Source organism: Podarcis filfolensis, assembly GCF_964270895.1.
Source record: "Podarcis filfolensis genome assembly, chromosome: 11".
NCBI classification, from domain to species: Eukaryota; Metazoa; Chordata; class Lepidosauria; order Squamata; family Lacertidae; genus Podarcis; species Podarcis filfolensis.
In genome coordinates this window covers 44,497,949-44,525,528 of record NC_139613.1, presented here as the reverse complement: position 1 = coordinate 44,525,528, position 27,580 = coordinate 44,497,949, and the positions used below count along the sequence as shown (strand labels likewise).

The 27,580-nt window shown below is 41.4% G+C and overlaps 1 protein-coding gene across 1 annotated transcript in view; it reads left to right on the top strand.

Annotated features, from left to right (window-relative positions):
- Nucleotides 1–27,580, top strand: part of DTWD2 (DTW domain containing 2) — a 90,649-nt gene that overhangs the window by 16,557 nt on the left and 46,512 nt on the right. Inside the window, exons 2-3 of the mRNA XM_083577150.1 lie at nt 21,637–21,727; nt 22,439–22,533. Of these exons, the coding sequence (XP_083433276.1) occupies nt 21,637–21,727; nt 22,439–22,533 (186 nt within the window). The remainder of the gene's footprint in view (nt 1–21,636; nt 21,728–22,438; nt 22,534–27,580) is intronic.

Sequence of the window (27,580 nt, the reverse complement as noted above, 5' to 3'; positions counted from 1 at the left end):
AGTAGTTTTACCCTGGGCTGAGCCACATACAGTCTAAACCATGGTTTAGTTTTGCACATGCAAACTTCTGGGAGCCTGTGCAAACCCTTGGATTCAAGCAATCTCCTCTCCTGCTCTTACACAGCCAGGAGGCAGAAACCATGATTCGGTTTTTCTCTCCCTGATTTCTGGCTTGTCATTATGTACAAACCAGGAATTGTGGTTTACAATAAACTCTAATCAACTGCAAAAGCAAGTCAGCTTAAAATGGGGGGTTATGAGCCCGGTTAATTTAACACACTGGAGTTTATTTTAAACCATGATTCCTGATTCGCATGTAATGAAAAGCCAGGAATCTGAGAAAGTGAAACTGAATCCTCCTTTATTTCTTCTCCCAGCCAGGCAGCAGGAGGTTAGCGGAGAGGAGCAGAGGACTTGAGCCTGAGGTTTCACTTGGGCTTCCAGAGATTTTGTGCACATCAAGTTAAATCATGGTTTAGTGTTGCATGCAAACTGGGCCATTGTCGCCTCCATCTCTGTCCCTCGTCTAATACATCTGTTAGTTGTCTGGCACAAGGCTGTATTCGGTCATCAGACATTTTGAATGGGTAAAAATAGATGAAGACGCCATTTTTTATCTCGATTCCAGACACAAATTTAGTGCATGAGACATGTGGAGCTTCCAAACTTGCTTTGCGAGTTCAGGACATTGTTCATGCACTGGATCAATCTGGTGTGGCAAATACGTGTCTTTAGCCTTTCTTATCCTATTCCCTTCAAGTATCATAAAATAGACACCGCTTGATTCTAAACAAACAAACAAAACCCTCAAAGCTGTTTGCAAAAGATAAAACAGTAAAATCAAGAAAAACCCACAACCCTAAATTAAAACATACAATGCTAAAACATATTAAAATCCCCCCAACTTTCAGAGCATTTGGGTAGGTTTGTCTACATAGGGATATTTTTAGCAGGCACTGAAAAAGAGTACAATGTAGGCACCTGCTTGATCTCAATAGGCAGGGAGTTCCAAAGTAAATGTCAGTTCTACCACACTAAATGGTCAAATTCTTTCAAATGCAGAATGGGTGCTATGTGGCACCTGTAGTAATGCCAATTCCACCCATTGAAGCGGTCGAGTGGGCACTTGTGGGGTAAGGTGATTTTGTAGATAAACTGGTCTCAAGTTGTGGTGCTGTGGTCTAAACCACTGATCTTCTTGGGCTTGCTGATCAGAGGGTTAGTGGTTCGAACCCTTGCGACGGGGTGAGCTCCCATTGCTCTGTCCCAGCTCCTGCCATCCTAGCAGTTCGAAAGCACATCAGTGCAAGTAGATAAATAGGTACCGCTGCAGAGGGAAGGTAAACAGCATTTTCGTGCACTCTGGTATCCGTCACTGTTAAGTTGCGGGTGAACATATCAGACGACACAGCGATTCTTCAAACAGCTCTTGTTTATTCACAGGCCAGAACAGAACTGAACTGAAAGGTTCAGTCAGCCTGCTTATATAGAGCTCCAGTACAACGTAACTGTAAAAATTTTCTAAAACTATCCAATCTCACTTTCGATCCCAACGTCACTTTCGATCCCTTATTTGCATAACTATCTACAGTATCCCCCTGCTGGCCCAGGGTGAGAACTTCAGTACATAACAGTCACAGTGTTCCGTTGCGCCAGAAGCGGCTTAGTCATGCTGGCCACATGACCTGGAAAGCTATCTGTGGACAAACACCGGCTCCCTTGGCCTGAGAGTGAGATGAGTGCTGCAACCCCATAGTTGCCTTTGACTGGGCTTAACTGTCCAGGGTTCCTTCACCTTTACCTTTTTATAATACAGTGGTACCTCGGGTTAAGAACTTAATTCGTTCTGCAAGTCCATTCTTAACCTGAAACTGTTCTTAACCTGAGGTACCACTATAGCTAATGGGGCCTCCCGCTGCCACCGCACGATTTCTGTTCTCATCCTGAAGCAGTTCCTAACCCGAGGTACTATTTCTGGGTTAGCGGAGTCTGTAACCTGAGGTGTCTGTAACCTGAAGCGTCTGTAACCCGAGGTACCACTGTAATAGTAACACATTGAACATGGCCCAGTAGCAAATTGTCAACCAGTGCAGATTTATGAGCACAGGTGTTATCTGCCAACAAGGTTGGATAGCTCAGTCCATAGAGCATGAAACGCTTAATCTTAGGGTCATGGGTTCAAGACCCACACTGGGCAAAATATTCCTGCATTGCAGGGGGTTGACTAGATGATCCTCGTGGTCCTTACCATTAGGGATGCGGGTGGCGCTGTGGGTTAAACCGCAGAGCCTAGGGCTTGCCGATCAGAAGGTCAGTGGTTCAAATCCCCGCGACAGGGTGAGCTCCCGTTGCTCAGTCCCTGCTCCTGCCAACCTAGCAGTTCAAAACCACATCAAAGTGCAAGTAGATAAATAGGTACCGCTCCGGCGGGAAGGTAAACGGCGTTTCCGTGTGCTGCTCTGGTTCTCCAGAAGTCATGCTGGCCACATGACCCAGAAGCTGTACGCCGGCTCCCTGAGCCAATAAAGCGAGATGAGCGCCGCAACCCCAGAGTCGGTCACGACTGGACCTAATGGTCAGAGGTCCCTTTACTTTTTATGAGTCTAAGGCCTCACTTTTGTCAGCCATCACACTGCAGCATTCTGCACTAACTGCAGCTTCTCGATCAAGCGTGAGAGAAGCCCTACGTAGAGCGCATTGCAGTAACCCAGTCTTGAAGTAACCAATACATTAACTACTGTAGCAAGGCTTTCCTGGACTAGGAATGGCCAGGGCTATAATTTTGTACTGATTGTGGTTTGCATCTTCTTCAAAGCCTATTCTTTTTGAGCTTGGGCAAAAATTGAGCTTTCAGGTTTAAAACTGGACTGTAGAGGGCAGTGGTGTATTTCATCATTGCATATTTTTCCTGCTTTAAAAATTTGATAGGGAAAAATTCTCAGTGGCTCTTTAAAACAATTTCCTTATGCCTGTATATGTCCCAAGAATGCTTAATGCTTCTCTTTTTAATTCATTTTAAATATATCTCAGCTAATGTAATCCCACTCATTTGACCTACAATATATGCATTCCATGTTTTATAAACTAGTAGGAAAAATCCATGTAGTAAGTTGTGCAGGGACTGTAAAAGCAAACACAAAACACATATTTTAAAAAGTATTGAACCCAATTTTACAGATATTTAATGTTGTTGTTTTTTAACAGGTTTTCTATAATTGACGGAAGGAGGCAGTTTTTGCAAATTGCACCTTTCTCTTGCAGCCCTCAATGCCACCTCTGCTGCTCCCACCAAATGCTGTCACAAGGGTTTTCCCAGCCCTTGGATCAGATTTGGGGATGGGGATAAGGGCTGCAGAAGGAAGGGTGAATGATAGAAAATAGGCTTCCCAGCGCCCCTTCATGGAAGCCTCCACAGGATCAAAGACCTTCTATGAATGGTTACAAGGGGGGGGGGCAATAGCTAAAATGTTTTGATTTGAAAGACAGTTAAAATGATCCTTGAATCTACTCCTTGACGACACCTGATGGGTGCTTATTTTTATATGTTTTATTACAAATATTGTGTGTTTTAAATTCTATTTTCCCTCTCTGATTATTTTTTTGGGGAGGGTGTTTTTGGGTTGTTCTTATTTTTTATTCTGTTTTTATTTTGATTATGTATTTTGTGTTTTTATATTGCTATTTTATCCTGTGAACCACCCTGAGACCTGTGGGTATAGGGCAGTATATAAAGTTAATTAATAATAATAATAGAATAGAATTCTAAAAGAAATGTGTTTATAATTCCATGTGTTGTCTAGTTTCTTTGTTCTGGAATACCTGAAAATGACAGGTTCTCCTGCAGGTATGAAGTTACAGGCAACGCATCCTTTATTAAAATGTGCATATCTATGGTGTTTTGTTTTTAAAAAACCCTATGCCCAGAAAACTGATTAATCTTCTTCTTCAAGTACAAAACAAAACCCCAGTCCAAACAAGGCATATAATAAAATAAAAATAAAAGAAAAGAAAAATAATTCTGTTTTGCAGCAGCTGGTTGCAAATTGGTTCTTAATTAGTCTAAAACAAGGAGGCAGTGTGCTCCAGTTATTCGTAAGTGAAGGTAACTGTCAGTTGCGGACGTCACTACAATTATATATTGTATTATTATTTCTTTAAAAGATTTGTATACCACCCTTCATCCAAAGATCCCAGGGAGGTTCACAACAGAAATACACAGACTCCATTAGTTTCTCCAAAGGTATAAACTCTCAGTTATACACAGTAAAACCAAACAAAGCTGCTACTTCAAGGTTCCACTTCATTTCCCCAATTATTAAGGTTATTATTATTATTATGCTTATGCATTTTAGTGAGAGTCCTGGAGTCCTTGCCTCTAGCATTGACTGATAAATAGCTTTGAAAATAAGCTGGCCTAATGCGTACCTTAAAAGCATTCAACAACCATTCCTCCCTGGATTATTTACATTAATCTCAGGCATTCTCCTCCGTTTTGCTTTGCATAGATTGTGAGCCAATTTATAGGATTCAGCTGATAAACAAAAGAGCATCCTTTTAGCACCGAAGAGAGATCTCCATCAGTGGAGATAGTCCATCTTAATGAGTACCTGTGTATTATATTAGTACACAGATGGGCTTCTGTGGAAGAAAGTGGCTTCTTTCATTTGACCCCAATCCATAGATGCCCTTCTACTGGTTTCTGAGTGCCAGGGGTAAGGCAGATAGATGGTATCCAGGGATAAAACCTTCTCTAGGGTGGTACACTGAGGTTAAAAAAAGAAGTCCATAAAAATGTATAACCTTCATTGTGTAGTTTTCTTGTATGCTAAACACACACCTTTTCCCCCTAGCCTGAGATTGATTTTGCTCTTTGCTTTTGACTGTAATTCGTTTTAATAGATTTTAAAATAGTTGAAACTTGGGACTCTACAGTGAAGGGCTGCTAAGAAATCTAATAAAAATAATAATTTCAAGTACAGTATAGATAAAATCGAGCACTAAAGATCTATTATTATTCACCCGTAAAGCAAGTAGGTCTATTCTATTGTTAGTTTGCACACATTCAGTATATAATGTAATTTCAGAGCATATAAAGACACTCAGCTTTTAATGTGTTACAAGATTTCCAACTACTTAAAATATATGTAAGTTGTCTGCACGCATGTTCTAATACTCATTTTTCAGAACCTACGCCTCATTTTTCTGGCCCTAGTCTTGTCCCTTTTAATACCAACTTAATACGCAGAAATTAAGCAGCTACAGTGCTTCCAATATTTTATATCTGTTCCAGGAAAGAAACTCCATCAGCCTAATTTCTGCAAGTTCTGCTGAAGGTACAGGTCATTAAAAAAACATTGGCAATTCTAGCTTCAGCTTAATGAAAAGCAGTGTTTTTTAACCCAAAGTTATGTGCTGATGTCCTTTAATTACTTGGGTCCCATTAAACTCAGTTGGAATTCAGTGTATAATTCACCTGATATTTTAAAATTCCATTCTATTTTGCAGAAGAAAATACGTAAGCTACAAGTCACTTTTGATTGGTGTTGGTATGTCAGTGTTGGGAAACTAAGAACATATTCCAGAGATGGGATGGCTCAGTTGGTAGAGCATGAGACTCTTAATCTCAGGGTCGTGGGCTCAATCCCCACACTGGGTGAAAAGGGGTTGGACTAGATGACCCTTGCAGTCCCTTCCAACTCTACAATTCTGAGATTCTATGGGAAAGTGGTATAGACAGCACTACTTTAAACCTGCTTTTGAGGAAATTGGGAAATAAACAAAGTGAACTGATGCTGACCTAATCCTGGAACAGAAGGTGCTTTTGAGAAGTTTCTCACCTAATAAATGACTAAATAGTCATACTGCTGCTTTAAATAAGGTGTATTTATAGAAATATAGCTGGGACGCGGGTGGCGCTGTGGGTTAAACCACAGAGCCTAGGACTTGCCAATCAGAAGGTCAGCGGTTCGAATCCCCACGACGGGGTGAGCTCCCGTTGCTCGGTCCCTGCTCCTGCCAACCTAGCAGTTCGAAAGCACCTCAAAGTGCAAGTAGATAAATAGGTACCACTCCGGCGGGAAGGTAAACGGCGTTTCTGTGCGCTGCTCTGGTTCACCAGAAGCAGCTTAGTCATGCTGGCCACATGACCCGGAAGCTGTACGCCGGCTCCCTCGGCCAATAAAACGAGATGAGTGCCGCAACCCCAGAGTCAGCCACGACTGGACCTAATGGTCAGGGGTCCCTTTACCTTTATAGAAATAGAATGGCAATTCCCAAATATACTATTACCACTAGAGAGCATAATATACTGAGACCTCTTTATCCAACAGACCTACGTGAATTAAAATGTCCCATTCCATGAACAGTAGTAGAAAGTAATGTTTGGGTACGTATTCCTCATATTATGCGGATCAGATTTTTTTTAAAAAAGTCTCTTCTATACTCTATCACTTTCTGTTCCATTTTAGTTGATACCACCTGAGAAGTCATATTCTGATTTTTCTCTCCACCCCCCCTCCCCACCCCTTTTGCTATATCAGACCTTTGGCTAACCTGCAGCCAGCCAAATGTTGTTAAACTCCCGTCTCTCATCAACCCAGCCAGCATGGTCAATGGTCAGGCATGGCGGAAGCTGCAGTCCAACAACACCAGGAGGGCCAAAGGTTGACTACACCTGTTATATCAGTTTCAGTGAAGAGAGTGTGTGTGGCATCGTTCAAAGAAATAGGTAGTGACTGGAAAGTGGCACAAAGGCATCCATTTCAAAATTCTGAAGGAACACTGCTTAGTGGTTTCCCCCCTGAAGTTTTTCTTAATCAAGTTTTCCAAAATTTAACACGTACATTTCAATACATAATAAAAAACATTTTTTCCGACTTCCCACCCCCTTTTATATAGTGTTTCTCTCCCTCTGCTGCACCCTACCTTCTATCTCTTAAACCTGAACAAAACTACTATAATATTTAATCCCTTCTGTTGCTCATCATTCAAACCCTGCTCATGTGTTCATCATATAATAAAATTTCTTTAAATAATCTGAAAAGGATTTCCATTCTTCCACAAAACCTTCACCATTACGTTCTCATATTTTAGCTGTTAACTTTGCCATGCAAAGACTGGAGTTCTAATTATTTCAGGAGGCCCATCGCAAAGTTAATTCCATCAGCTTATCATGAGGTTATTTTACATGTAATGTCTTCTAAGTTTATAGCCCTGATTAAAATTTCTCTTTAGCAGGAAGATGCAGTATCAGCAGATGTTTAGCAGGTTCAAAACATTTCTATAGGGCCTTATTTTAAGGTGTAAAAAAGGAACTTGCACACCTGGGAGGTCAGGGAGTGAGGAAATGGTAAAATCCTATACATCAGGTGTTGTTGGACTGCATTTCCATCATCCTTGACCATTGGCCATTTTGGCCAGGCCTGATGGACGTTGGAATCCAACAACATCTGGAGGGCACCAGGATGGGGAGAGCTGCTTTACTTATCTACTCAGAAATAAGTCCTGTTGAGTTCAAAGGGGCCTACTCCCAAGTAAGTGGGTACAGAATTTCAGCCTAAAACATAAAGGGGAGAGGGCTATGAGATTTGATATCTAAATGGAACATTCCATGTGCATGAGCCGTATATGGCTAAGTACTTAATGCTGGAGACAAATGAGATGATATAGACTCTGCTTTCAGAGACTGGCAGTGGCTAGAAATGGAAACTGGACACTTAGCCTAATTTAGCAAAGCTTTTCTTATGCTCTCAGGTACAGTCGTACCTTGGAAGTTGAACTGAATCCGTTCTGGAAGCCTGTTCGATTTTCAAAACATTTGGAAACCAAAGTGCAGCTTCTGATTGGCTGCAGGAAGTTCCTGCAACCAATTGGAAGTTGTGGAAGCCCCGTCGGATGTTCGGCTTCCAAAAATAGTTCACAAACCAGAACAGTCACTTCTGGGTTTGCAGCGTTCAGGAGCCAAAATGTTCGAGAACTAAGTTGTTTGAAAACCAAGGTACGTTTGTGTTCATATGAGCTCTGAGAGGGGAACTGGGAATTTCAGCCAATTCCCTTTCTGTGATTTTTATTTTATTGGTGCTCTGAAAAAGGTATCTGACAGCATGAATATTGCTGCCATCAAAATCCACAAACTGCTGACTGATAACTCACACTGCTCTTAGAAATGCAGGTGCTCGTGGTGATGTCTGGAACAGAAACATCCTCTAAAGTCTTCATTAATGAATTGTTCTTAATGGCTGCGTTTAAATACCATTAGCACTACACCTTGTTCAGCAAAATGAAGACAATAAGTATCTCGTGTCATGCTCACCACTAAGTCAACTCACACCACTAAGCAAGATGCATTAAAAATGACAACACTAAGGTTCATTAGTTCTTGACTTTCCCCGCTAAGTTAAAAACAAAAAACAATAAACTTTTGTAAATGTCCCTGGCATGAGATTGGTTTTTAGTGCTCTTGGTGTCGTCCAATGCCATTCAATTAAAATATAGACATAACTCAAGTAATCATAACACTGTTCCCTTTTTACTTGTGGGCAACTTGCATTACAATTTGTTAATGGAAATTACCCGCATAAATCCTTTCTTTTTAAATGAGCCAATAGAACCCATAACGTAGAGTTCTTTTCTATTCTTTATTTAATTCTCTCCCCATTTCCCCCTCTCTGTTCCCTTTCTATCAAATGGTCATTGGAATGGAAGAGTGAAGAAATGCTTAGTCAGATTTTCTGTCATCATAATGTTCGAGTAAATAATGTGTTACGATTTGTTCTTTGCATCGATGGATGGGCAATGTTGACCCAGGCTAGATTTGAAGTGGGCCTGACTGAGACATACTAATTAGGACTCCACTTTGATTGGGTCTAGATTAGTTTTAAATTTTAATTGGGACCCATCATCTCATGGCTTCAGATTGTCAGGATCAGCCACCTTTTCCTAAAACCATGTTTGCAAAAGGGGTGGTGGTGGGGTGCCATGGGATTCCAAGGCCTCAGAATTATGACCTAAATGCTGTTGTGCGAGTATGCACAGCCTTATCTATTGTTCCCAGAAACAAGAGTGTTAAGTTGTGGGCGAACATAGCAGACGACACAGTGATTCTTCAAACAGCTCTTCTTTATTCAGATGTCAGAACAGAACTAAACTGAGTAGCTCAGTCAGCCTGCTTATATAGAGCTCCAGAACAAATGTAACTGTTGCCATTTTCTAAAACCATCCAATCACTGAACGTCACTTTTCGATCCTTCATTTGCATACAAAACTATCCAATCACTGAACATCACTTTTCGATCCTTCATTTGCATAACTATCTACAGTATCCCCCTGCTGGCCCAGGGTGAGAACTTCAGTACATTACAAAGAGGATGTTTTTGTTTTTTCAGCATAACCTTGGCCTTAATCAGGAGACCTAAAAATGCTGCAAGCTCTTCTTGCTGCTGCCCAAGTTTGCGGGAAATAGCCGGCTGGCAGGCAGCTTAGTTAAAAAAAGAACTTATTTTGAAATGGGCATGAATTTAAAGGGATTTGTGGTTGTGGGAGTGAATAAAAGAAATTTGGCTTTTGAACTCTATCAGTATCTAAACTGGGTGCTACCACTGGTTCTTTGCAAAGCAGATCAGACAAATAGCTGTTTGTCTTCCCATTCTATAGCAAATTCACCAATGGATTTTGCAGGGATTAGAAGCTTGTGGAAATAACATATTTGTTATTTCCAAATAACATTGGAAGCTCCTGCAGCCAGTTGGAAGCCCCATCAGACGTTCGGCTTCCAAAAATAGTTCACAAACCAGAACAGTCACTTTCGGGTTTGCGGCATTCGGGAGCCAAAATGTTCAAGAACTAAGCTGTTTGACTTCCAAGGTATGACTGTATTTAATAACAAGTCACCCACTTTTATGGGACGCAGGTGGCGCTGTGGGTTAAACCACAGAACCTAGGACTTGCCGATCAGAAGGTCGGTGGTTCGAATCCCATGACGGGGTGAGCTCCTGTTGCTCGGTCCCTGCTCCTGCCAACCTAGCAATTCGAAAGCACGTCAAAGTTCAAGCAGATAAATAGGTACCTCTCCGGCAGAAAGGTAAACGGCGTTTCCGTATGCTGCTCTTGTTCACCAGACGTGGTTTAGTCATGCTGGCCACATGACCCAGAAGCTGTACGCTGGCTCCCTTGGCCAATAAAGTGAGATGAGCGCCGCAACCCCAGAGTCGGCCACGACTGGACCTAATGGTCAGGGGTCCCTTTACCTTTACCCGCTTTTATATTTTTCTTACATACTATTTTTACCTTTTATTTGCTACCTATTTTCCTTACTTTCTCTTTCTGTACAGATTTATCTTTCCTTCTTTTTTCCAAAAAATGGTTGTGGCACCATAGGTGCAGCTCACATGGCAATTCACACCTTATAGGCGAAGCTCACCTGGAGTATGGGATTATGGAAGACTTACACAAAGTTTTAATGATGTTTTCTCCCAATGCTGTTGGGATGCATTTAACCTCCACCTGTGGACAGCAAGTTAAGACATTATCGGCTGCTTCTGCAGCAAATGCAGACAGCTAATTACTTTGCACCTTTCCCCAGGAGGCCCTCAGAGCAAGGAAAAGGTAAATAGAAGAAGATTAAAGCTCCTTCCAGATTATCTCTGGACTGCACTCAGAATCAATCATCTGATTATCATAATTTTCTGTGTGGGTGCCTTTCACATCAGCCCTGACTATTGGCTCTGCTGGCTGGTGCTGACAGGTAGTTAGGTCTCCTGGAGGGCCAGAGCTTCCTTATCCCCAATTTACTGAGTCTTGACCAACTCAAAAAAGATACAAACAACAGATGTCTTCACAGAACAAATCAGGAGACTTCTGACATGAAAGTATTAAGTTGTTGAGCTCATTGAACACAGAACTGAATGTTTTTTCTTTTTAAAGAGCTAGACATACTGCAGATTATGATGCAAATCAGAGGCACCGAGGCACCACATGGTTGCCTTGGGCCAGCCCCAGTCGCTGATGGCAATCTATTTGTGGCAAGCCTGAATTAATGGACACCTTGGCCTTTGTTGGCTGTGGCCTGCTCCTCAGTGCAGATTCTGCTTTCCTCCAGACATCTGTCTCTCTTCCTCCCTCATAACATTTTAAAATGCACCCCAAAGACATATATATATTTATGCTCCCAATTGTGCAGAGATGATTTATCTAGTGTATCTTATATTTAAACATAAGCTTGAAATGTGGTTCTTCTGTATTCTGCTGTCAGGAACGAGGCTCCACTTATATCCATGGAGACTTGTGTCCCCAGTAGCCTCAGAGCTACTTACCCATACGTAACTAGGAAGAGCTTGCATTGATTTGAGACTAAGAACATCCAGTGGCTCGTCTTACTTATTTAGGAAAGTTCTATCCAGCCGTCATAAAATATATCCCAGGGTGGGATACAGCAACCTTGGCTTCCCCTTTCAAGGGTCTGTAATTGTGTGCCTTGCAGACCCCTCATTTACCTATTTAGAAACACCAAAGAAGCTTTTTGCCTTGGCATTTTCAATCACCTCAGTTATAATTATTGAAATAAGGGGAATAGCTGTAGCCAGATTCCCAGGGTCCATCCCAAATCTGAGTTTTGTGTAAGCCTCAGTACGATAATGTCTGCTTCACCCTGTGGTCCCACAACCAATACTCCCTGCCTGATGTAGATAGTTAATGCAGCCGCTCAAGTAATTTAATACTGTCCTTCCTTCCCAAGAGTTCATTAGCTGACTTTGATGTCCTAAAAGTTGAGCATGAATATTAAACTCATCAGGAAATATATTGGCTGCTTTAAAGGCCTCTCCAGTGGGGATGTGCTTTTATGTGTCTCTTCTGTTATTAACTTCAGTAAGTGACACTCTACTACTGTAACCAGTGTCTTTCAGACATTTTGCCACATTTGTCCCAATTTGGACTTGTTGAGTTGTGACTGAAAATCATTACAATCTGATGGATCTTTGGGAGTAATGAGAAGTGAATTGATGATGTCAGGCTAGGTGTCAACGAGAGAAGAATCAGGATCAAAGCTGGCATTAGTTGTCACCCTTTTCTTTGCTTAAAAGGAAACCAACATTTAAATGGACGTTGAATCCTGACTGACAGCAAGCAGTTCCTTTCTTTGAACTTTTAAGATGTGAAACCCTTCTCCTGTATTCGCCCTAGACATCTGAGTGAATAGCAATTCACTTTGCAGAAAACCTTAGTGTGTCTAGACTACTCTGCCATTAGTCTTGACCTCCACCCTTAAACCATCTTCCTCAAATCACCGCCTTGCTCAATTTTTCTGTGTATACCTTTTTTTTTTGGGGTATGTTTATATGGCTGTCTCTAGCCCTGTTCAATCATTCATATTCACACAGTTCTCATCTCATGAGGGAGCAGTGAGGCTGTGCTTGGTGGCCTACTGCCATGCACTGGTGGGAAAGTCTGAAAGGAAGAGTCTGTTTTAAATGCGTTGGTGTGACGAAAAAGTTGGTTTTGCTGGACAGGTTGAATCAGCAAGTGTTTCTTTCCCTACCAGCAAATGGTTAATGAACGGCAGCCTCTGATTGGCCGTGGTTCTAGGAGGGAGAGTTTAAAAGGAGAGGATTTGAGGAGAGACAGGTAGTTAGGAGTTGGGGGTTGGTTAAGCAGTTGAGGGAGTTAGGAGGGTTGGTTTTGGACGGTTGGAATTGAGGTTGGAGAGGTTAGAAGATAGGTAGGGAGACAGGTTGAGGTATAAAGAGTGAATGGGAGAAAGAGTTGCTTCTGGATCAAAAAACAACTTCCACTGTGAAGGACAGGGTGTGGTGTCCTGTAGGAGGAATAGACTGGAATTTTACTGGGAGACAGAGGTTGAGCCAGGAGAAGTAGGAGCTGGAAAGGAACAGCCTACTTGGGACTCAAATCTAGTCTGGAGGGGAGAGATTCTTCCAAGGAAAAGAAGAAACTCCCAGACCCAGTGAAGGGAGGTGATATGGAGAGCCCTTTGGTCTATTACTTAAAGTACCTCAGGAGCAGGATTGTTAAAGGGGGTGGATACCTGAAAGAAAGTATCGCCGTATAAAAGAACCAAACCTATACAGTCATACCTAGGGTTGAAGTAGCTTCAGGTTAAGCATTTTTGGGTTGCGCTGCGCGGTGACCCGGAAGTAACGGAGTGCATTACTTCCAGGTTTCACCACTTGCGCATGCGCAGACGCTCAAAATGACATCACGCGCATGCGCAGAAGCGGCGAATCGCAACCCGCAGACGCATATTGCGTTCGCTTCGGGATGCGAACTGGGCTCCGGAACAGATCCCGTTCGCGTCCAGAGGTACCACTGTAACTCAAAAACAACTGAGGATGAAGTAAAGTGAAATCACACTCTTTTCTTGAAGTAACCCAAGTTTAATCCGTGTGTGTTATATACTATCTTGCCTTATATAAATCTTCATTGTTTATTTAAAGAGAACCTGCCTGAGACTCCACCTTACTAGTTATCCCCTCACAAAGGAACCCTTGCAGGATACTCAGGGCTAGAATTATAAGAGGAAAGGAAAAGAAACCTTTGGGCAAAGGGTTGTTCAGTGAGGTGGGGGCAATTTATCTGAGTGAGAGCGGGCCCACCGGCGTGAGAGGAGAAAGTGCCAACGCTCCCGTCGCAGTTGGCTCCCATCATGATTTAGAACCAAATCATGCAGACCAGGTGCCCATGTATGTAGAGCAGGATCTGTGCTTCAGACCTTGCCCAAACACATGTGGATGTGGGCGGCGGGGGTTGCAAGAGCAGAACCAACTAGTGCAACCCTGCTCTGCCCCTTGTGTGTATACTGGTAGTCTTGCAAGTATGATTGCCGAAAGAGGGCTTCATTTTCAGGGACTATGGCTGCTTCCTTGTAGCTCACACAGGACTCCCCCCGCCCCTGCTCAAAAAATGACAGTAATCTTAAAAGTGATTCCAAATCTACTGGGCACAAAGTGAAGCGATTTGTCTCAAATGACGATTTGAGAATGGATACGATAGAGGTGGCAGATTGGCAAGCTTGATGCAACATAAAAGAACTTTTAACAGTTAATTCACTCTCCTGCTTGTCTTTGACTCATACTCATCATCTGCATTTGAAACACACAAGCCTCTTGTTTTGGGCAACTGGATTATTAAAAATGGATGGCTTTCTCTAGAGAATTCCCTGCTCATTTTCAAATATCACACTTTATTGAATCATTCATTTAAGAGGAAAAAACGATCTACAATCTCATTCTTATGTCGCAAATTAGATGCATATTACATCCCTATGAATAGATTGAGCTGAAGATTGTGAGCACCTGTTTCAGTGTTTTTCTATGCCTGTTTTTAATTTTTACAAGAAACATCATTCAGTAACTCTGATTTCTCCCCCATTCTTTTCATATAATTTTCTGATGGTTATTACATTGGAAACAAGAAATGTTTTGAATATTTTTCTCCCCAGTTTCTGTTCTTCTGTACACCTGTGATCATATTATTTTACCGCCAGCTTCAAAAGAGCCATATGCAACTGTGTTTGAAAAGTGTCCTAATGATAGAGTTTGCAGTTGGAAAATATTTATATGAAGATGGGAATTAGTAAACATCCTTTTGAGTTCTAACCAGGATTATCCCTTTGGGTTTTGGTGCTTAAAACCGTTTTATGATCTAGATGGTTAAGCTGTACTGAGAGATTAGCACACATATACAACTCCTGTTTCCTAAAACTAGCCACAAAAGCTCATTTTGAGAAGGCTTTTATCACTTCCCAAACTTTCAAGCACAAATATTTACAGAGTTCCTGAAGGAATTATAACATGGGCTGGGAACTTCAGATTTGGACTCCTAATGTGGCCTTCCAGAACTTTCTAGTTCACTCTCAGAAGTTTCCTCCGGCCATATCACCTCCCAAACTCCACCCCTCATCAGCCTTGAATAGAATTGTAGAATTGGAAAGGACCATAAGCGTCATCTAATCTAAACCCCTGCATTGCACCCTTCTCAAATGTTTTTGCTTGGCTGATCTATGATATTGAACAGTTGTTATCATTACAGTGGTACCTCAGGTTAAGTACTTAATTTGTTCCGGAGGTCCGTTTTTAACCTGAAACTGTTCTTAACCTGAAGCACCGCTTTAGCTAATGGGGCCTCTTGCTGCTGCTGCGCCGCCGGAGCACGATTTCTGTTCTCATCCTGAAGCAAAGTTCTTAACCCGAGGTAATATTTCTGGGTTAGCGGAGTCTGTAACCTGAAGTGTATGTAACCTGAAGCGTATGTAACCCGAGGTACCACTGTATTAATTTTATGACCTGCCATTCACCAATAGATCCCAAAACAGGTTACAGCAATTTAAAATTCAGAAGTAAAAACCACTTAAAACATAGTATGATCACAGGAATAAGGTGGGATACTTTTATCAAAATCTTTAAAAGGTTAATGAGACTGGGCTTACCCTTACAAAAGCCATGCTGATTCTGCTTCAGCCAGAATTCTATAGGCTTTTTATATTTTATAAAGCTTTTCACCATTTTTCCTGGAATAGATGTTAAGCTAGCCATCCTATTGTTTTCCAGATTCTGGCTGGTTCCCTTTTCAAGCATTAATGTTACATCAACCACAGTCCTTGGGTATGGAAGCTGATCTTAGAGATAAGTTACACATTTTTGTTACAAGATCAGCAATTTTACATTTCAGTTCTTTAAAGAACTCAGGAGAACGCCAATGATTTGTCCATTTTTAATTTGTCAGCAATCTTAGAACTTTGTCTTTTGTCATCACTATTTGCCTTAATTCCTCAGATTCCCTTTCTGAGAAATAGGGATAGGATCTGCCCTATCTCTTTTGCTGTCTAGACAGATACAAATAATTCATTATGGCTCTTACGTGATGTATTCATTTTTAACGTTCATACTCCCACCCTTTTGTCAATCAAGGACCAAGGTAGCTTACAGAGTTAAAATTTGCAGCAGCACAAATTGAACGGAAAAAAGGGAATGCGATAAAACAGCCAATTAAAACAGTTGGCTCATAAGTATTAGGAATTGGCTCCAGCGTCCAACTGAAGGCAGCCTTGCGTAGAATATGGCCCAAAATTATCTCCTGGATTCATTTTCACTTGCTTTCATCTTGCTGCCAACATCAGCCAGGCATTCTGTACATATCAAACATGTACAATGAAGATGGAACGAAAAGAAACAATAGTGTTGGAATGACTGTTGCTCTTAATGCTGATCTTAGATGGAATCTCCACAACAGGGAGCCTTCTGGCTTCACTTGAAAGGAAGGGAAACAAGATGGAAACTGGTTGGACACAACAGGACACACTTTTTATCATTGTTTGACATTCATATTATATCATATTGAAGAAAAATCTTTCAGGAGTGGGAGAGAATATAAAATTCTTATCTATGAATGTCATCATACCTGACTATTACAAGCTAGAATTGGCTCAACTGAAAGCTGTATAATTTACAAAGGCTTTAATCAATATTTACTGCAGTGTGAAGGAAGCAGGGATCAATATTATTGAACAGGCCTCCACATCATAAGGCCCATGGGCTGACTATGGCCCAAATCCTGATAATTCATGCCACCGTAGAGGAATTCCAAATGCCTGCTGTTTCTGGCCATTTCGTACCACTTCAGGGAAACATTTACAATCCATATAAGACCATGAAAAGTGTTGTCTGTGGTGCATCGTTAGGTCTGATTGCATCTTTCCTACTCTCCCTGGAATTTAGATACACGTAACAGAAATTGTGCCAGTTTTTCCAGACTATGCCAGCCAGCCATGTTATGTAGCCTACTTGCATCTGAAACTCCCACACTATGAATTTCTAGGAGAGTGAAATCCTGGTGTGCTTGTGCTGTTTAATTCAGCAAGGACCATAAACAGAGCAAAAATGATGGCACAAATGAGAAATACTACTATGCGCACTTGTACTCAAGAACCCAACTAACACATATCCTTTTGAGTCTTTAACTCACTTGCCATAGGGTAAGTTATACTAGAAGAATTAGCACTCGGACAATAGACCAAAGCTTGGAACCAAAGAATTTATGAATTTACATCATTCTAACTGGGGCTGAAGGGACGCGGGTGGCGCTGTGGGTTAAACCACAGAGCCTAGGACTTGCTGACCAGAAGGTCGCGGTTCGAATCCCCGTGACGGGGTGAGCTCCCGTTGATTGGTCCCTGCTCCTGCCAACCAACAGTTTGAAAGTACGTCAAAGTTCAAGTAGATAAATAGGTACCGCTCCAGCGGGAAGGTAAACGGCGTTTCCGTGCACTGCTCTGGTTCGCCAGAAGCGGCTTAGCCATGCTGACCACATGACCTGGAAGCTGTACGCCGGCTCCCTCGGCCAATAAAGCGAGATGAGCGCCGCAACCCCAGAGTTGGTTACGACTGGATCTAATGGTCAGGGGTCCCTTTACCCTTTACCTTTTTTAACTGGGGCTGAAGGGAGTTCCTCCAAAAGCATTTGAAGGGCCACAGGTTTCTCATCTCTGGTTTAGCCAAATACAACTTAGAGCCTATCTGAATACCTACTCTGTGGAGGTGACAGTGGTGAAGACATTTTTCACCTTTCCTTAATGTCCAGATCCATGAGGACGGCCATCACCATGGATGGCCAAAATGAGGAAGTAGTCCCAGGATTCCAGAGAGACAGGAAGGGGAGACATAGCAGGATCAGGACCTTGGAGAAGAACCATGGAAAGGATTTCAGAATCACAGTTAGTACCGTATTGGCCTGAATATAAGCCGCACCCGCAAATAAGCCACACCTTTAAAATTCAAGGGAGGGTGGAAGACAATACCCGAATATAAGCTGCTCCCTTGAAATTCTGCAGGCACTCACACCTGTAAATGGCAAATGTAGAAGAAAATCCTACGGGTACTAGAGAGGACCCACAAGTGAGTTAAACACACATTCGGAGCACCGTAAATGCAATAAAAAAATCAATACTGCACTGTAAAATATGGGGAAAGCGATGAATGACATTAGAATTAATTGCACAACAGTCTCAAGCTCACAATTCGGCAATAAAACATTTTTTTTGTTACGTTTTACCATATGTCTGTTTCAACAGTGATATCGTAAAAGCCAGTTTTTGTAAGTTCACAAATTTAAGCCGCACTTTAACTTTTCATGATCAGAATTTGGGGTGGAAAGTGCTGCTTATATTCGGGCCAATATGGTAATCCCGCAACTGAGGCAGGAAAGTATCCATGTGGTGTCCTGCAGCAACTGGCAGATCCATAAATCCTGGGTTAGGTATTCATTAACTAGAGACTGTATCCCCAAATGCTGTATCTGGCCAGTAAAAGGGCCTGGTGTCTTTCTTCACAGTTGTTGCCTTCTTCTGTGTCCTGGAGTTTCAAGCTGTGAGGATTTCTCCTTAGGTCTCTCCTGAACCTCTTGAGGAGCCTGTGGACCAAGAATCAGAGTTTGATGTCAAGAGTGTCTCCTTGGGGTTCAGGAAAAGAGATACAGGTTCCATTGAGAGTGACTCCACATGGGGCTGACCACTGAGAGTATCCATCTCCTCCTCAGCGCTTCCATTGTCAGAAGACTCTACCTCTGAGGATTTCTGCTCTGGGCCCATGACACCTTCATTATATACCATCTAGTGGAGCTCTTCAGAGCAGTTAAGGGGCTTATTCAACAATATCCATATCCATGCATTCAAGGCAAATGTGTGTACAGTAGGCTTAAAACCTGGAGGATACAAGTTGTGGCCCCACACTTGCTGGTTCCATTTCAGACCTTCCTATGTTCACCACAGTGCTCTGAAGGAAAGTTCTGAATGCAGTTATAATCCTCTTCCAGGGTTGGGAACCTCAGTACAGTGGTACCTAAGGTTAAGTACTTAATTCGTTCCAGAGGTCCGTTCTTAACCTGAAACTGTTCTTAACCTGAAGCACCACTTTAGCTAATGGGGCCTCCTGCTTCCGGCCCGCCGCCGGAGCGTGATTTCTGTTCTCATCCTGAAGCAAAGTTCTTAACCTGAAGCACTATTTCTGGGTTAGCGGAGTCTGTAACCTGAAGTGTATGTAACCTGAAGCATATGTAACTGAGATGTTGAGGACAGGTCTGTGCGATCTGTAGTCCAAGTGTATGGCTTTTCTGAAAAGGATTACACACCCCTTAAATAACTAGGTATTCTGTTGCATTATGCCAGGATAAGAACACATTGCAGTAGTGTGAATAAGATTTCTGCTTGCCGGTTAGTTTCTGTGTGGTTCTGATCTACAAAATCCTAGTTACCTAAGGTCAAGCCTGTCTGGGTTCCAGAGCCATCTGGCCACTTAATGGAAATGCATGTTTAGAGAACTCCAGCTCTCTCTTTTTAGGAGACCATGAAATCCTCCCAAGTATCTGAGCAAAGCGGAAGGTTTGATTCATACTGCTATTTCATTAATGGATTATTTCTCAATGCTACTGATTAAATCATGTTATTTAATATTGATTTTGTGTGTATGAGAGACAGAAAAGAGCCATTATGCGTTGTTTCTTCATATATTCTAAAAGTTAGTAAAACAGTGAATTGACTTCTTGCAAATCTTCATGCTAGATCTTTGGTTTTGAATAATATATGTTGAGGAGGGGGAGATGTGTAGATAATTTATGAACATATAATAACTGCCTGTTGCCATAATTGCAAGCTGAGATTACTTGAATTCTTAGAATGGTAAACAAATATAATTTTAATTGTCTAATGTAAGTATAAGCATAAATAGTTAACACCACTGGATGTTTCTTTAATGAGATTGTATTTGAACAGAAAATGTGCAGTAACTATAGAAGTTACTATAGGAATTCATAAGGTGTGTGTTGATCTTCAGACTTTGTAGCGTTTGGCTTTCTCTCACTTTCTCTCTTTTGGGCTGTTGAACTCCTAAGTATCTTTTACTGTTTAGTGAAATTGATTTCCTTCAATATGTGACATGACTTCTGATTGAATCACAAATGAGCTGCCATCATTCAATCAGAAACATCTGCTTCCTAATATTACAGACGTTGGATTGGATCCAAATAATCTGCTGGGTGAGTGGAAGCACTTCTGCTAGGGGAAGGAATGTCAATTTCACGCATACCTCTTTCTGTGCTTCCTAAAAACCCATGCTGGAAAGTTGTAGATCTGCCATCTGCAGCATTTTGTACCACCCCCTCCTGCTTGGGCAAATGTACTAGAAGACTCTCAGAGGTATAGGTGCTCCTTCCAGATGTACAACAGAATCTTAATACCTTGCTGAAGTACCTCTGTGTCTGTTCTGTGCCTGGGTGGGAGATTTATATTTGATTTTAATATTTGTATTCCATTTTTCCAGTGACAAATTCCAAGCTCAAAGTGGCTCACAACCACTATACTGTCAAACACAATAAAGCAAATTAACAACAAATTTCATCAAAATGATTTGTGCAATTCCATAAAGTCATAGTACGGTAATTCAAAATATCAGAAAATATAAGAAATTATTTATCAAAATGATTAATACAGTTCAACAAAGTCATAGCAACTGTGTACATCACATGGTGTTCCACTGAAAGAAAGTGGGATATAAATTTAAGAACGTCTAAGACACTATGGACTTCCTTTCTGTAGGACTATCAGGGCTGACCCTGCTATTGGGCAGAGTGATTTTATGTGTTATGAAAAGTGAGCAAATTGTGAGTTACATAATTTATTATTGATGTAATTATTCACTTCTGGGAGAAAGTGCTTGTGGGATTTTCCGTCTTGGAGGAAAATAACTTGGCCAACCTTGTATACTATGCTCCAAGATTTGGGAGAGAAGATGCTATTTTCTATTCCACCTCAGGCAGTACAATGTGTTGGTTCAGTGCTGACATCTATGCCATACTGAGTGATGGTGCCTTGCTGAAAGCTACATGATGACCTTTGTGGCAAGGATTTGAACATGTTGCTGGAACCATTCATCCTCATTTAGTTTCTCTGGTGTGAAGAATGAATGAATGGTAGATGCAGACTTCTGAGCTCTTCTTTTGTACAATCCCCAATGACAAACGTAAGGGCAGAAGCAGTGCTCTGTAGATTAACCCTAAATGATAGGTATGGTTTCTGAACACATGGTCTTATATCTGTGGAAGTTGGTGTGTTCAGGCACGTTTAAAAATTACTATGCTTGGAGGGTGCATGTACATGTGGTACAAGTCAAATATTTCCAACTCTTCAGTGTTTCTGAATTTTCACCTAAGAGTCTGTTTGCTTGTTTTAGAGCACTACAGAACGACACAGTTGTTTGGGTTTTTTCAAACGTAGCAGAAAAGCACTCAGATAAAGATGCACATGTTACATAATAAAACTGCATTATATATTAACTCCTGCTATAAATATATGCCTGCCAACCTAGCAGTTCGAAAGCACCCCCGGGTGCAAGTAGATAAATAGGGACCGCTTACCAGCGGGAAGGTAAACGGCGTTCCGGGTGCTGCGCTGGCTCGCCAGATGCAGCTTGTCACGCTGGCCACGTGACCCGGAAGTGTCTGCGGACAGCGCTGGCTCCCGGCCTATAGAGTGAGATGAGCGCACAACCCTAGAGTCTGGCAAGACTGGCCCGTACGGGCAGGGGTACCTTTACCTTTACCTTATAAATATATATATTTCTACTCCTTTCTATCCTATAGCCGTCCTGAGAAGGTGTGTTTGTGTCCATTCTTGCCAGTCCACCCACTGAAAGTCTCCACCTGTTTGTATATCATCCAGCATCCAGCAGAGGTGAGTAAGGTTGTGGGAAATGCAAAGGTTCAACTAGCAGTTAGCTCAGCAAACAGGAAATAAAGTGAAAACTGGCTTAAGCCCTGTGAAATCCAGTCACTTTTAAAGCTGTTACCAACCTCAACGACAGTCTCTAACCTTATATGCTAAAGCTTAGTGTTTGTTTGTGTTTGCTCAAGCTGTTTGCTGTTTTCTCCTGTGATGAGAAAAATAGTGCCGTTTAGTACATACTTCCTTTCTTTCATTGTAGCTCTTTTGATTATTGGTTTGCAGATATTTCTGATTTTAAGTGTGAAATAACTTTCCTTCACTTTATTTTTTCTGTCAGCTAGAAATAGCTATGTTATCATATCTCCCAATCAACACACATTATTGTTGCAAGCTTCACACAGCACATGGTTATTAGGCATTGCACAAATACTGTAAATACAAATATAGGTATGTGTGGTTCATTTCCTGAATATTTTTGTTTTCCTTCTTTGTACATTTTCAAGTTCAGGTATATGTTTGCTTGGTAATAGGTCGGACCCAATTGTTCGGGGATAGATATACCATTATTTTGTCAAGAGATACTGGTTTTTAGAGGTTTTCTTCCTTTTCCTGTGAGTCGTAGTGTTTTCAGGTTTATAATACAGGCAAATCCAGTTTTGCGTGTGTTCAAAGAATGACATAAATCTCTTTGTTTTGTTTTTATAACCATATGAACTGAAGGAAAGTAGAGTACTACGAACTGTACCCCTTCTGGCTGCTTGTCTACCTGAAGAAAAATGCAAAGTCTTGATTGGTCGTCGCTTCAGTGAAGACAGGTAAGGAGCACTGATAGTTTAACTTCCATTTCTTCTATGAGATGTTACTCGTAATTGTAAGTTAACTTTGTGTCAATTGGCTAAATGTTTTATAGTGCACATACAATGAAGGTGAAGCAAACTAATGTTCCAATGTGCCTAAACGAAATAAAACAAATTTTAGACACTCCCAAGCAAATGGCAATTCTCATTGCTTCTTTTTACATCTCTAATGCCCTGTTTATTTACTGTTTGTTTATTCCTTCAGATCTGCTTCTTGGCTTTTTGCTATATATCTGCTACATATATAATCTCTGTCCAGTAAGTTGACGGTGCCTCACATAAATGTGTGTTTCACTGCCATTTTCTTTGAGTAGGATTCACCTAAGTTGTTGCGTACATGAAACAATGTCTGCTCACACAGTAAGACAGGCATGGCCAAACTTGGCCCTCCACCTGTTTTGGGACTACAGTTCCCATCATCCCTAGCTAACAGGACCAGTGGTCAGGGATGATGGGAATTGTAGTCCCAAAACATCTGGAGGGACAAGTTTGGCCATGCCTGCAGTAAGAATTTCCCCTGTCTCCTGCCTGCTCTACACCACTGCACCCCCTAAATTTGTTTTGGCAGGTTGGGGGAACCCACAGAACAAGGTTTAGGGGATGTGTGGGGTGGGAGCAGTGGGAGGAAACTCTCACTGCATGAGTAGCCCATGCATGGATACCACCCTATGTTCACATCTAGTATAAGACTCTGGCTTTGCGTCAGGTTTGCATCCATTTCAAACTTCTAAGTCACATATCTCCTAACTCTGTGGGGGGATATATCGATTTTTTGCCCATGAGGAGCAGACTGCAATGTTGACTTCACTCAGCGGTATATCACAGGTGAAACCACCAACGCTTCTGAGTCCCTCTGTTAGCAGGATCCACTGGAGGGAGTCAAAACTCCCTTCCTCCAGCAGGCACTGCTAGCAGAGGGACTCACGAGTGGCGGTGGTGGTTTCACCAGAGATATGTAAAGGTAAAGGACCCCTGGATGGTTAAGTCCAGTCAAAGGCGACTATGGAGTTGCAGCGCTCATCTTGCTTTTAGGCCGAGGGAGAGGGTATTTGTCCACAGCCGACTTTCCGGGTCATGTGGCCAGTTTGAATAAATCACTTCTGGCGCAACAGAATACCGTGACAGAAACCAGAGCGCATGAAAATGCCGTTTATCTTCCTGCCGCAGCGATACCTACTTATCTACTTGCACTGGCATGCTTTCGAACTGCTAGGTTGGCAGGAGCTGGGACAGAACAACGGGAGCTCACCCCGTCACGGGGATTCGAACTGCCGACCTGACCTTCTGATCAGCAAGCCCATGAGGCTCAGTGGTTTAGAGCACTGGAGCTGTCTCAGCTGGGAAGTGGGGACCTTCCCAATCCCCAGCTGAGCTGCACAAACATGCTGCGTTGTCACAGCCTGCGAGCCCCTGGGTGAAACTGCCGCAAGGTGAGAACTGGGGCAGTTTCACCCAGTGTCTCACGGGCAGAGGCCAATGCATATTGTTTTTTCAACATCGCGGTATATCGCCAAACCGTGATGTTTGGCTGGTGATACACCGCCATGTTGAAAAGCTGATATTGCCCAGCCCTGCTCTGGGCAATGTGTTATCATCTAGATGTCTACTGATCAGGATGCAAGTTACTTCTCTTTTCTCAAGGAAATAAACCAGGGGTCAGCAACTATTTTCAGCTGTGGGCCAGTCCACCGTCCCTCAGACCATGTGGGGGGCCCGACTATATTTTGAAGAAAAAAATGAACGAATTCCTATGCCCCACAAATAACCCAGAGATGCATTTTAAATAAAAACACACATTCTGCTCATGTAAAAACACCAGGCAGGCCCCACAAATAACCCAGAGATGCATTCTAAAGAAAAGCACACATTCTACTCATGTAAAAACACCAGGCAGGCCCCAAAAATAACTCTAGAGATTCATTTTAAATAAAAGCACACATTGTACTTATGTAAAAACACACTCATTCCTGGACTGTCTGCAGGCCAGATTTAGAAGGTAATTGGGCCGCATCCTGCCCCCAGGCCTTGGGTTGCCTACCCTGTGTAATAAACTATAAATGCAAGAATTAGTATTAGTAACTCCTGAACCTGCTTGTGGAATCTAAGGCATCTCAACCCCTTTTAAGCTACTCTTTTTTAGTGTTCAGCTGTTACCTCATAAGAGACCGCACATGGTATTTGTATCTACTGAGTTTTCCACCAGTTTGGGTTATTATTATTATCATTATTTATCGAATTAATATATCGCCCTATACTTGGGGGTCTCACTGCGGTTCACAGAACAAAATGAAGATATAAAACCACAAAATACATAATAAAAATAAAAACAATAACCCAATAGCCCCCCCTCCTTTCTGACTCATGGCTAGCATCCTTTGTATCTCCCTAGTTCTTGGTCCTCTAACCAGAGCCATCTTCAGAACAGAGTGCCCTTTGCACAAACCTCTTGTCTTCTGTCTTTAGTGAAGTTCTAGCCCAGTTTATCCTGCTTACACCTAGGTAATTGCACTCCCTAGTCTGTCACTATTTAGAGAATTGCCACCTGAGGAATTCCGACGCTGAGTCACAACCACTGAATGAAAAGGCGCTGGAAATGTCTGTTCAAGGGCTGGAGATATAATAAATGTGATGGTATGAGCAGGAAAGATAAGATGTTTTGAGAAGTATGGAGAAATGAAGCAAAGCACGCCCCAGCCCAAAGGCACACTGAAGCAGCATAACATGCACCTCAAGATCAAATTTTAGATTTCATAGTGTGCCTACTATTGCTCAGTGTAATCTTCTGGCAGAAGTCTTTTCAAAGAAATGTTATTAACTTCATAGCACAGGGGGGAAAAAACACCAAGCATTTTATATATTTACCGTCATGCTTAATTTAAAGTATTCCATAAATAAATAAAGCTATATCCTGTAATGTATAATACTTTATTTAATTATCATTGTGTATTTTTGGCCAAGTGCTTGTTCTATTATTCATCATGAAAGTTCTGATGAAGTAGTGAAACTATTATCCTAGGTTTTATTTAACTTTTTTAAGAGATATTTTTACAAGCATTTTTTAAATCATCAATCCTTTTTCAGTTGAACAGTAGAGTTTCCTAATACAGTGGTACCTCGGTTCTCTAACGAAATCTGTTTGGCTTCCGAAATCCGTCTGGAAACTGAGGCGCAGCTTCCCATTGGTTGCAAGAGCTTCTTGCACTCAGTGGAAGCCATGTCGCATGTCCGGGTTCTGAAAAACATTTGACAATGGAAGCATTTACTTCCAGGTTTTTGGTGTTTGAGAACCGAAACGTACAACAACGGAGGCATTCGGGAACTGAGGTTCCTCTGTACTTTAAAGCAAACACTACCAACAGATTAGTAATAAAATAATCAATTTTTCATGTCATTAAGTTATTTTATTGGAGCTTTAAGGGTGATTTTGCACTTGGTTAAGCAAACTTTGGTGCTAATTAAATTCTTTGAAAGCCATTTCTCTATATTATCATAGTTCTGCATTTTTATTTTTATGAAGCTAAAATAAGCCCATTTGTTTTTCTGATATCATATATATATATATATATATATATATATATATATATATATATATACACTCCTTTTATTATTTTGGCATCTTTTTAAAGGTCCCCCCAAGACCTTCAATTTTAATTTTAATAAATTAAAATGCTATTGATGTTTCAGAGGTACTTACAAGAACAGAATCTTCATATTTTGTGCAGACAAAAAACAAAACAAATCTAAATCTTCAAAATTCATCACAGATCAACCTGAAAATCAATCTGAAAAGTTTTCTATAAACTTGCAGCACTGAACTGCTGAAATACAACAAAAATGTATTGGAAATGAACAAATTTAGTGGGGGGACACATTGAAAAGTTGCTGAGACTTTGCAGAATGGGCAAGAGTTTACCTCTCCAAATTCAAGGTGGAAGCAGCATTTTTGGAATGCTCATGTCTATAGAGGAAATCTGAATAAAATAAAATAAATGTAGCTCTCAAGAGCAGTTTTGTGGTGATGGTGCCAACTAATTATGTGATGTATTTTACTGAGTGCATTGGCCATAGACAATAAGTATGGTAACTATCCTAGGAAAAATATAAATTTAGAGACAGAGTGCAGAGAGTAATCCCTATCTATGTTATCAATATTTGTTTCCTTTTTGCCAAAAAGAGATGCCTAAAAATAGAAGAGAATGGCAAATATAATATGGGGTTTTCTTTATGAAATATAAGTCTGATAAAAGTAACCTGGAGTCTTGGTCTGTAGTCACAACTAGCATTACAACAGACAACATTTTAGTTTTAGATTCAGGAAAGCAAAATATATCTAGGAATAGCATGAAATCCCTGCCCTTTCTTAGATGAAATTGCATGGCCGTCTCAGTCCTGTCTTAAAAGTAGAGCAGCATTCTAAGCGGCAAAGGAAAATGTAGTTCTATATAATAAAAATATGGCTTCCAAAACAAAAAGGACTTAGAATTTTAATCTCTCTTTCAAGATGGGTTTTGAAAATTCCCACACCGCCCTACAAGTATCTATATGCATTCTTAAATGGAAATTCTTCTGCTGATATATCGGCAAAGGAGTCTGGGTTCTTATCAATTTGCCACAACACACCATCCACAAATGTATGGAGGACCATTTATACTCATATCAACCTGGCTCTGCACCAAGATCTTTGGAAACCATTCTGCATGGTTTCCATACTGTCTGAGATGGGGTAGATAGCAGTTAGGGAGAGGCCCTCATCAGTTGTTGCTTCCCACTTATGAATTCTGCCCCCCGAGGTTCATCTGGTACCTATAGAGATGTGTTTTTAAAAAATTAAAAATCTAGACTCTTTAACTCAGGCATAGGCAACCTTGGCCCTCTAGATGTTTTGGGACTACAATTCCCATCATCCCTGACCACTGGCCCTGTTAGCTAGGGATGATGGGAGTTGTAGTCCCAAAACATCTGGGGGGGCCGAGGTTGCCTGTGAAAAGTATGTTCATTTTGGGGT